This window comes from Anomaloglossus baeobatrachus, chromosome 6, assembly GCF_048569485.1.
Source record: "Anomaloglossus baeobatrachus isolate aAnoBae1 chromosome 6, aAnoBae1.hap1, whole genome shotgun sequence".
Lineage (NCBI taxonomy): Eukaryota > Metazoa > Chordata > Amphibia > Anura > Aromobatidae > Anomaloglossus > Anomaloglossus baeobatrachus.
Window position 1 is genome coordinate 13627218 of NC_134358.1, and position 11677 is coordinate 13638894.

The 11677-nt window shown below is 54.6% G+C and overlaps 1 protein-coding gene across 1 annotated transcript; it reads left to right on the forward strand.

The window, feature by feature from the left end:
* The first annotated feature begins 1710 nt into the window (after nt 1–1710).
* Nucleotides 1711–10665, forward strand: FOXH1 (forkhead box H1). Its single transcript, XM_075315983.1, has 3 exons — nt 1711–1914; nt 5967–6071; nt 9676–10665. Exons 1-3 carry the CDS (start codon nt 1711–1713, stop codon nt 10663–10665), a joined length of 1299 nt encoding a protein of 432 aa, XP_075172098.1.
* Nucleotides 10666–11677: the final 1012 nt, after the last annotated feature.

Consider the following 11677-nt stretch of genomic DNA (forward strand, 5'->3'; position numbering starts at 1 on the left):
TATATGATATGTTGGGTATCGGTGGGCTCTGGGGTCTCCAGTATTTGGCTCTCGCCCCCCTATGATGACCTGTGTAGCTGTGGGCTCCATGGTTGGCTCTGGGGTCTCCAGTATTTGGCTCTCGCTCCCTATGATATGTTGGGTATCGGTGGGCTCTGGGGTCTCCAGTATTTGGCTCTCGCTCCCTATGATATGTTGGGTATCGGTGGGCTCTGGGGTCTCCAGTATTTGGCTCTCGCCCCCCTATAATGACCTGGGTAGCTGTGGGCTCCATGGTTGGCTCTGGGGTCTCCAGTATTTGGCTCTTCCTCCTATGATATATGATATATTGGGTATCGGTGGGTTCTGAGGTCTCCAGTATTTGGCTCTTGACCCCTCTGATATGTTGGATATCTGTGGGCTCTGGGGTCTCCAGTATTTGGCTCTTGCTCCCTTTGATATGTTGGGTATGGGTGGGCTCTGGGGTCTCCAGTATTTGGCTCTCGCCCCCCTATGATGACCTGGGTAGCTGTGGGCTCCATGGTTGGCTCTGGGGTCTCCAGTATTTGGCTCTTGCTCCCTATGATATATGATATGTTAGGTATGGGTGGGCTCTGGGGTCTCCAGTATTTGGCTCTTGCCCTCTATGATGACCTGGGTAGCTGTGGGTTCCATGGTTGGTTCTGGGGTCTCCAGTATTTGGCTCTTCCTCCTATGATATATGATATGTTGGGTATCGGTTGGCTCTAGGGTCTCCAGTATTTGGCTCTCGCCCCCCTATGATGACCTGGGTAGCTGTGGGCTCCATGGTTGGCTCTGGGGTCTCCAGTATTTGGCTCTCGCCCCCCTAGGATGACCTGGGTAGCTGTGGGCTCCATGGTTGGCTCTGGGGTCTCCAGTATTTGGCTCTTACCCCCTATGATATGTTGGGTATCGGTGGGCTCTGGGGTCTCCAGTATTTGGCTCTCGCCCCCCTATGATGACCTGGGTAGCTGTGGGCTCCATGGTTGGCTCTGGGGTCTCCAGTATTTGGCTCTCGCTCCCTATGATATGTTGGGTATCGGTGGGCTCTGGGGTCTCCAGTATTTGGCTCTTGCCCTCTATGATGACCTGGGTAGCTGTGGGCTCCATGGTTGGTTCTGGGGTCTCCAGTATTTGGCTCTTCCTCCTATGATATATGATATGTTGGGTATCGGTGGGCTCTGGGGTCTCCAGTATTTGGCTCTTGCCCCCTATGATGACCTGGGTAGCTGTGGGCTCCATGGTTGGCTCTGGGGTCTCCAGTATTTGGCTTTTCCTCATATGATATATTGGGTATCGGTGGGCTCTGAGGTCTCCAGTATTTGGCTCTTGACCCCTCTGATATGTTGGATATCTGTGGGCTCTGGGGTCTCCAGTATTTGGCTCTCGCCCCCCTATGATGACCTGGCTAGCTGGCGGCTCCATGGTTGGCTCTGGGGTCTCCAGTATTTGGCTCTTGCCCCCCTCACTTTCACACCTCTGGGCTCCACAGGTCGTTTCCCCCCCCCCCCCCCCCCCTCCCGGAGCCTGGTCCACTTGTTGAAGTCTCATCTGCATGATAAAGGTCTGGAGGGAAGTGGTCTCCATCTCCATGACAGACCCCCTTACACCTTGTGCTGCAGCTTATTTACAGGGCGGGGGCTGCAGAGTCATGACCTGTCCATTCTGCAGACCCTCAACTCCTACTGCCAGGACCCCTAGGTCTATGACATGGCTGCTGAATGCAGACCCCTGTCTGTCCCTGAAGATCCAGTCAGTAATGGGACGCCTGACCCAAGATCTACAAAGGGCGAGAAGACCCCCAAGATGTTGAAGAAGAACTACCAGCGTTACTCCAAGCCGCCCTACTCCTACCTGGCCATGATCGCCCTCGTCATCCAGAACTCACCAGACAAGATGCTGAAGCTCTCCCAGGTGAGCGCTGACACCCGTGAGGACTACAACTCCCAGCATAGTACATGGCAGGACATGCTGGGGGTTGTAGTCTCTCGGGGTCACTGCTGTAGAGTTACCACGCTTATCATTTCCTTGCGTCCTTGGCTCTGGGGGACATGGGGAAGGTGCGGTGCTTCTGGTGGTCTCGCTCCGCACCCATCCTGCCTGGTTTAGGGGACGTGACGGCCCCCTATTATGGTCACTTGTGTCCGCCACTTTGGGGGTCTATGTTAGGGGCCCGTCTGTGCAGATGAGGTGACGTGGTGCTGGGAGTCTGATCGATGATGGCCCCCGGTACTGCGGACTGGTCAGACTGGGACATTACCAGTATCAGCGGTCACTTCATGCGTTGTGTAGCCCCCACTTATCCCTATAGACGTCCTCGCTGCCCCCCTCCGGGGCTCCGTGTTTGATGCCTGTGGCGTATCCCAATCCTCGTTATGATGGGTCAGTGACCCCCGGACCCTGCGCTGAGCCCCCCATTGTCCGGCCGCACTGTCTTATCTGTCTTACATTAATCCTGTCATTATAGGATGGTGGCGACTCGCCCCCGGGGAGGGGGGGTAGTGTCACTATGGGGGAAGCTTCCCAGAAGACCCCCACATTGCACACACCGCCCCTCCGTGAGGACCCCCGACCAAGACACCGCGCAATGGATTACTGTATATAGATGGAGGTTAAAAAGTAACTGACCTCCATAGTGGGGGACACTAAGGGGGGGGGTAGTGGGGGACACAGTGTCAGTGTCAGGGTGTGGGGGGGAGGTACTGACGGACACAATGTGGGGGGCACTGGATATTTGGGGGTAGTGCTGGACACAATGTGGGGGGGGCACTGGATATTTGGGGGTAGTGCTGGACACAATGTGGGGGGGCACTGGATATTTGGGGGTAGTGCTGGACACAGTGTGGGGGGGGGCACTGGATATTTGGGGGTAGTGCTGGACACAGTGTGGGGGGGGGCACTGGATATTTGGGGGTAGTGCTGCACACAGTGTGGGGGGGGCACTGGATATTTGGGGGTAGTGCTGGACACAATGTGGGGGGGGCACTGGATATTTGGGGGTAGTGCTGGACACAATGTGGGGGGGCACTGGATATTTGGGGGTAGTGCTGGACACAGTGTGGGGGGGGGGGGCACTGGATATTTGGGGGTAGTGCTGGCACAGTGTGGTGGTGGAGGGCACTGGATATTTGGGGGTAGTGCTGGACACAATGTGGGGGGGGCACTGGATATTTGGGGGTAGTGCTGGACACAATGTGGGGAGGCACTGGATATTTGGGGGTAGTGCTGGACACAGTGTGGGGGGGGGGCACTGGATATTTGGGGGTAGTGCTGGCACAGTGTGGTGGTGGAGGGCACTGGATATTTGGGGGTAGTGCTGGACACAGTGTGGGGGGGCACTGGATATTTGGGGGTAGTGCTGGACAATTTGGTGGGGGGCACTGGATATTTGGGGGTAGTGCTGGACAATTTGGTGGGGGGCACTGGATATTTGGGGGTAGTGCTGGACACAATGTGGGGGGGGGCACTGGATATTTGGGGGTAGTGCTGGATACAATGTGGGGGGGCACTGGATATTTGGGGGTAGTGCTGGATACAATGTGGTGGTGGAGGGCACTGGATATTTGGGGGTAGTGCTGGACACAGTGTGGGGGGGCACTGGATATTTGGGGGTAGTGCTGGATACAATGTGGTGGTGGAGGGCACTGGATATTTGGGGGTAGTGCTGGACACAATGTGGGGGGGGCACTGGATATTTGTGGGTAGTGCTGGACACAATGTGGGGGGGGCACTGGATATTTGGGGGTAGTGCTGGACACAATGTGGGGGGCACTGGATATTTGGGGGTAGTGCTGGATACAATGTGGTGGTGGAGGGCACTGGATATTTGGGGGTAGTGCTGGACACAATGTGGGGGGCACTGGATATTTGGGGGTAGTGCTGGACACAGTGTGGTGGTGGAGGGCACTGGATATTTGGGGGTAGCGCTGGACACAGTGTGGGGGGGCACTGGATATTTGGGGGTAGTGCTGGACACAGTGTGGGGGGGCACTGGATATTTGGGGGTAGCGCTGGACACAGTGTGGGGGGGCACTGGATATTTGGGGGTAGCGCTGGACACAGTGTGGGGGGGCACTGGATATTTGGGGGTAGTGCTGGACACAGTGTGGGGGCGCACTGGATATTTGGGGGTAGCGCTGGACACAGTGTGGGGGGGCACTGGATATTTGGGGGTAGCGCTGGACACAGTGTGGGGGGGCACTGGATATTTGGGGGTAGTGCTGGACACAGTGTGGGGGGGCACTGGATATTTGGGGGTAGTGCTGGATACAATGTGGTGGTGGAGGGCACTGGATATTTGGGGGTAGTGCTGGACACAATGTGGGGGGGGCACTGGATATTTGTGGGTAGTGCTGGACACAATGTGGGGGGGGCACTGGATATTTGGGGGTAGTGCTGGACACAATGTGGGGGGCACTGGATATTTGGGGGTAGTGCTGGATACAATGTGGTGGTGGAGGGCACTGGATATTTGGGGGTAGTGCTGGACACAGTGTGGGGGGGGCACTGGATATTTGGGGGTAGTGCTGCACACAGTGTGGTGGTGGAGGGCACTGGATATTTGGGGGTAGTGCTGGACACAGTGTGGTGGTGGAGGGCACTGGATATTTGGGGGTAGCGCTGGACACAGTGTGGGGGGGCACTGGATATTTGGGGGTAGTGCTGCACACAGTGTGGTGGTGGAGGGCACTGGATATTTGGGGGTAGTGCTGCACACAGTGTGGTGGTGGAGGGCACTGGATATTTGGGGGTAGCGCTGGACACAGTGTGGGGGGGCACTGGATATTTGGGGGTAGTGCTGGACACAGTGTGGGGGCGCACTGGATATTTGGGGGTAGCGCTGGACACAGTGTGGGGGGGCACTGGATATTTGGGGGTAGCGCTGGACACAGTGTGGGGGGGCACTGGATATTTGGGGGTAGTGCTGGACACAGTGTGGGGGGGCACTGGATATTTGGGGGTAGTGCTGCACACAGTGTGGTGGTGGAGGGCACTGGATATTTGGGGGTAGTGCTGCACACAGTGTGGTGGTGGAGGGCACTGGATATTTGGGGGTAGCGCTGGACACAGTATGGGGGGGCACTGGATATTTGGGGGTAGTGCTGGACACAGTGTGGGGGGGGCACTGGATATTTGGGGGTAGTGCTGGACACAGTGTGGGGGGGCACTGGATATTTGGGGTAGTGCTGGACACAGTGTGGGGGGGCACTGGATATTTGGGGGTAGTGCTGCACACAGTGTGGTGGTGGAGGGCACTGGATATTTGGGGGTAGTGCTGGACACAGTGTGGTGGTGGAGGGCACTGGATATTTGGGGGTAGTGCTGCACACAGTGTGGTGGTGGAGGGCACTGGATATTTGGGGGTAGTGCTGCACACAGTGTGGTGGTGGAGGGCACTGGATATTTGGGGGTAGCGCTGGACACAGTGTGGGGGGGCACTGGATATTTGGGGGTAGTGCTGGACACAGTGTGGGGGGGCACTGGATATTTGGGGGTAGTGCTGGACACAGTGTGGGGGGGCACTGGATATTTGGGGTAGTGCTGGACACAGTGTGGGGGGGCACTGGATATTTGGGGGTAGTGCTGCACACAGTGTGGTGGTGGAGGGCACTGGATATTTGGGGGTAGTGCTGCACACAGTGTGGTGGTGGAGGGCACTGGATATTTGGGGGTAGTGCTGGACAATGTGGTGGGGGTCGGCCTCATTCACACGCAGCTGATAACTCTGGATTGTCATCTCTTACAGTAAACGTAACCTGGAGGCAAAAGGTCAGGACCCTCGGCCGGTGACTGGGGTCTCGGTGGGGGGCTGTGGATGTGGCACCTCTGAGTGACAGCTGTGGGATAATGGCGGACCCCGCTGAGAGCCACAATCACAGGCTGATCCCAATCTGCCCCTTATCTCCCTCCTGACACCGGCCAGTGCGCACAATCACTCCTGAATGATCCTTCTCTTTCTCTCACAGATTATTAAAAACATAGAAATCCTGTTCCCGTTCTTTAAAGGAGACTACATGGGATGGAAGGACTCGGTGCGGCACAACCTGTCATCCAACGACTGCTTCCAAAAGGCACAGTACCACTCCTCCTGTATATACACTGCACAGTACCACTCCTCCTGTATATACACTGCACAGTGCCACTCCTCCTGTATATACACTGCACAGTGCCGCTCCTCCTGTATATACACTGCACAGTGCCACTCCTCCTGTATATACACTGCACAGTGCCGCTCCTCCTGTATATACACTGCACAGTACCACTCCTCCTGTATATACACTGCACAGTACCACTCCTCCTGTATATACACTGCACAGTACCGCTCCTCCTGTATATACACTGCACAGTACCACTCCTCCTGTATATACACTGCACAGTACCACTCCTCCTGTATATACACTGCACAGTACCGCTCCTCCTGTATATACACTGCACAGTACCACTCCTCCTGTATATACACTGCACAGTGCCGCTCCTCCTGTATATACACTGCACAGTACCACTCCTCCTGTATATACACTGCACAGTACCGCTCCTCCTGTATACACACTGCACAGTACCGCTCCTCCTGTATACACACTGCACAGTACCACTCCTCCTGTATATACACTGCACAGTACCGCTCCTCCTGTATATACACTGCACAGTGCAGCTCCTCCTGTATATACACTGCACAGTGCAGCTCCTCCTGTATATACACTGCACAGTGCAGCTCCTCCTGTATATACACTGCACAGTGCAGCTCCTCCTGTATACACACTGCACAGTACCACTCCTCCTGTATATACACTGCACAGTACCACTCCTCCTGTATATACACTGCACAGTACCGCTCCTCCTGTATATACACTGCACAGTGCCGCTCCTCCTGTATACACACTGCACAGTACCACTCCTCCTGTATACACACTGCACAGTGCAGCTCCTCCTGTATATACACTGCACAGTGCCGCTCCTCTTGTATACACACTGCACAGTACCACTCCTCCTGTATATACACTGCACAGTGCCGCTCCTCCTGTATATACACTGCACAGTACCGCTCCTCCTGTATATACACTGCACAGTGCCGCTCCTCCTGTATACACACTGCACAGTACCACTCCTCCTGTATACACACTGCACAGTGCAGCTCCTCCTGTATATACACTGCACAGTGCCGCTCCTCCTGTATATACACTGCACAGTGCAGCTCCTCCTGTATATACACTGCACAGTGCCGCTCCTCCTGTATATACACTGCACAGTGCCGCTCCTCCTGTATATACACTGCACAGTGCCGCTCCTCCTGTATATACACACTGCACAGTACTGCTCCTCCTGTATATACACTGCACAGTACCACACCACCTGTATATAGACTGCACAGTACCACTCCTCCTGTATATACACTGCACAGTACCGCTCCTCCTGTATATACACTGCACAGTACCACTCCTCCTGTATATACACTGCACAGTGCCGCTCCTCCTGTATATACACTGCACAGTACTGCTCCTCCTGTATATACACTGCACAGTGCCACTCCTCCTGTATATACACTGCACAGTGCCGCTCCTCCTGTATATACACTGCACAGTGCCGCTCCTCTTGTATATACACATTGTACAGTGTTGGGTGGTGTTTTGCTCGTCCTCTGCAGTTTGTGTGGGGTAGTTTTTCGCTCATTCTCTGAGGTCAGTGTGGGGTGGTGTTTCACTCGTCTTCTGAGGTCAGTGTGGGGTGGTGTTTCGCTTGTCTTCTGAGGTCAGTGTGTGGTGGTGGTTTTGCTCGTCTTCTGAGGTCAGTGTGTGGTGGTGGTTTTGCTCGTCTTCTGAGGTCAGTGTGTGGTGGTGGTTTTGCTCGTCTTCTGAGGTCAGTGTGGGGTGGTGTTTCGCTTGTCTTCTGAGGTCAGTGTGTGGTGGTGGTTTTGCTCGTCTTCTGAGGTCAGTGTGTGGTGGTGGTTTTGCTCGTCTTCTGAGGTCAGTGTGTGGTGGTGGTTTTGCTTGTCTTCTGAGGTCAGTGTGTGGTGGTGGTTTTGCTCGTCTTCTCTGGTCAGTGTTTGGTGGTGGTGTTTCGCTTGTCTTCTGAGGTCAGTGTGTGGTGGTGGTTTTGCTTGTCTTCTCTGGTCAATGTGGGGTGGTGTTTCACTCGTCTTCTGAGGTCAGTGTGTGGTGGTGGTTTTGCTTGTCTTCTCTGGTCAATGTGGGGTGGTGTTTCACTCGTCTTCTGAGGTCAGTGTGTGGTGGTGGTTTTGCTTGTCTTCTCTGGTCAGTGTGTGGTGGTGTTTCGCTCGTCTTCTGTGGTCAATGTGTGGTGGTGGTTTTGCTTGTCTTCTCTGGTCAATGTGGGGTGGTGTTTCGCTCGTCTTCTGAGGTCAGTGTGTGGTGGTGTTTCGCTCGTCTTCTGTGGTCAGTGTGTGGTGGTGGTTTCGCTCGTCTTCTGTGGTCAGTGTGTGGTCGTGTTTTGCTCGTCTTCTGTGGTCAATGTGGAGTGATGTTTAACTCGTCTTCTGTGGTCAGTGTGTGGTGGTTTCGCTCCTTGTCTGAGGTGGCTGTCCCTCGTCTTCTGTGGTCAGTGCTGGGTGTTGTTTCACTCGTCTTCGTGGTCAGTGTGTGGTGGTTTCGCTGCTTCCCTGCGGTTAGTGTTGGATGCTGTTTCGCTCATCCTCTGCAGTCAGTGTAGGATGGTGGTTTCGCTCGTCCTCTGCAGTCAGTGTGTGGTGGTTTCGTTTGTCCTCTGGTCAGTGCTGGGTGGTGTTTCGCTCTTCCTCTGCGGTTAGTGTATGGTGGTTTCGCTCATCCTCAGTGCTCAGTATTGGTTTCGCTGCTCCTCTGCAGTCAGTGTTGGGTGCTCTTTTGCTCGTCCTCTGTAGTCAGTGTGGGACTGTGTTTTGTTCATCCTCTGTGGTCAGTGTTGGGTGCTGTTTTGCTCAACCTCTGCGGTCAGTGTGTGGTGGTTTCGCTCGTCCTCTGCGGTCAGTATTGGTTTCGCTCGTCCTTTGCGTTCAGTGCTGGGTGGTGTTTAGTTCATCTTCTGCCGTCAGTGTGTGGTGGTTTCACTCGTCTTCTGTGGTCAGTGTTTGGTGGTGCTGTCTCGTTCATCTTCTGAGGTCAGTATGTGGTGGTGATCCGCTCGTCTTCTGTGGTCAGTATGTGGTGGTGTTTCACTCATCCTCTGCGGTCAGTGTGGGGTGGTGTTTCGCTCGTCCTCAGTGGTCAGTATTGGTTTTGCTGCTCCCCTGCGTTAAGTATTGGGTGCTGTTTCGCTCGTCCTCTGCGTTCAGTGTTGGATGGTGTTTCGTTCGTCTTCTGTGATCAGTGTATGGTGGTTTTGCTCGTCTTCTGTGGTCAGTGTTGGTTTTGCTCGTCCTCTGCGGTCAGTGTGTGGTGGTTTTGCTCGTCCTCTGCGGTCAGTGTGTGGTGGTTTTGCTCGTCCTCTGCGGTCAGTGTGTGGTTGTTTCGCTCGTCTTCCGTGGTCAGTGTTGGATGGTGTTTCGCTCGTCTTCTGTGATCAGTGTGCGGTGGTTTCACTCCTTGTCTGGGGTGGCTTTCCCTCGTCTTCTGAGGTCACTGTACATGTTGTCTCTGACTCCTTCCTTGGTTCCTCTGCAGACTCTTCCATGGTGGACTCACATTTACGGTCTTCCTTGAGCAGATTCCCTATAAGGGTCTGATGCGTCTCTGTTTCTTGTAGGTGCTGAAGGATCCGGGAAAGCCTCAGGCTAAAGGTAACTTTTGGTCGGTAGACGTGAGCCGGATCCCCTTGGACGCCATGAAGTTGCAGAACACGGTCATATCTAGGGGAGGAGCAGAGAGCTTCATCCTCGACTTGTCGCCCTACATTCTCCACAACTACAAGTATGGCGGTAGCGGAGAGCTCGACCAGCAGATGCCCGGCAGTAACTACTCCAGCGCCACCTCCACAGGGGAAGACGCTCATCATCTCCACTCCACAGGCAAACTGCACAGCTCCTTCACCATTGACTCTTTACTCCATGATCTCCAGGACGTTGATCTTCCAGATGTCTCCAAGACAGAAGAGGACCATGAACAAGATGACCCCCTGACCCCCCACCTCTTGGGGTCCACACCGCACCTGAGTGACTCCTCTCAGTCTCTGCAGAGCTCCCACAGTCCGAGCCTCCCCAGCACCCACTCCACCACCAGTCTGGCCACCATGTCCCCTCTCAGCTGTGACCAGAGTCCGGACCATTGCAGGGAGGTTCCCAGGACTTCTCCACAAGAGTCTGCAAAACGGGACAGAGAAGATGAGAGCAGTAGTTCTGATGCCAGTGCTGATGGTTCTCCACCTGAGCCGCCATCTAAAGCTGCATTAGTTCCCTCAGAGCTGCCAACGTCTTACACCAAGTATGTGCCGCCCAACGTGGTGGCTCCCCCCAGCACACTTCCCTTCTTCCCGTTCCCACAGTTTCCTTACTATAACTATGGACCTTCTCCGTACATGACGCCTCCATACTGGGGGCTCCTTCCGCAGCCCACCAGCCCCAGACCCCAGCAGCAATGCCCGGCCCCCACACTGGATCTGGACAGTATGCTGAGGGCCGTGCCGCCCAACAAGAGTGTGTACGACGTAATGATGAGCCACCCCGGAGACCTGATTCACCCCGCGTTCCTGAGCCAATATCTGCCCGGCCCCAACAGCCCGGGGCAAAGCGTCCTGTAGTGGCCCACCATGTACGGGTCCGAGGACCTCCATACACCGCAGGGTGGTGATCTGGAATAAAATGCTGCTTTCTAAGGTTGTTACTGTCCATGGAGATCAGTGACTGTGTATAGTGACCGGAGACTTACTATAATGGACCAGTGACTGTGTATAGTGACCGGTGACTTACTATAATGGACCAGTGACTGTGTATAGTGACCGGAGACTTACTATAATATACCAGTGACTGTGTATAGTGACCGGAGACTTACTATAATATACCAGTGACTGTGTATAGTGACCGGAGACTTACTATAATATACCAGTGACTGTGTATAGTGACCGGAGACTTACTATAATATACCAGTGACTGTGTATAGTGACCGGAGACTTACTATAATATACCAGTGACTGTGTATAGTGACCGGAGACTTACTATAATATACCAGTGACTGTGTATAGTGACCGGAGACTTACTATAATATACCAGTGACTGTGTATAGTGACCGGAGACTTACTATAATATACCAGTGACTGTGTATATGTCAGGGCCGGGCGGTCGGGCAGACCCAGGAGGTGGATCCACTGGGCCGAACTCTAAGATGGTGGTAGGGAGTCCGGTAGCTGAAGCACTGATGGGCAGCAGAACAGTCCGTGCAAGTGAAGGTAGCGGAGGAGTCCCTGGGACCACGGAGTCACAGATGGCAGTCCGGGTGACGTAGCTCAGGTTCGGAAGCCAAGATGATGTCAGGCGGGGTCCGGAACCTTTGGAGCAAGATGACGGGTCACCGCAGGGATCCGAGATGGTACGGACTGTCAGATGGCAGACGGACAGCGTGCGGGGCTCGGGATTCAGCAGGACTGGATGGCGAGGCGGGATCAGCTCTAGAAGAGAGATACGTAAGTATGGCAGGAAAACACAAGGAGACCTGACTCCTAGCTCAGAAAACACGAAGATCAGGCCCCGCCCCCTTGGACAAGAACCCCCTTTATACCCCGTACCTGTCTAACCTCATTTCCTGTTAATGGGCGC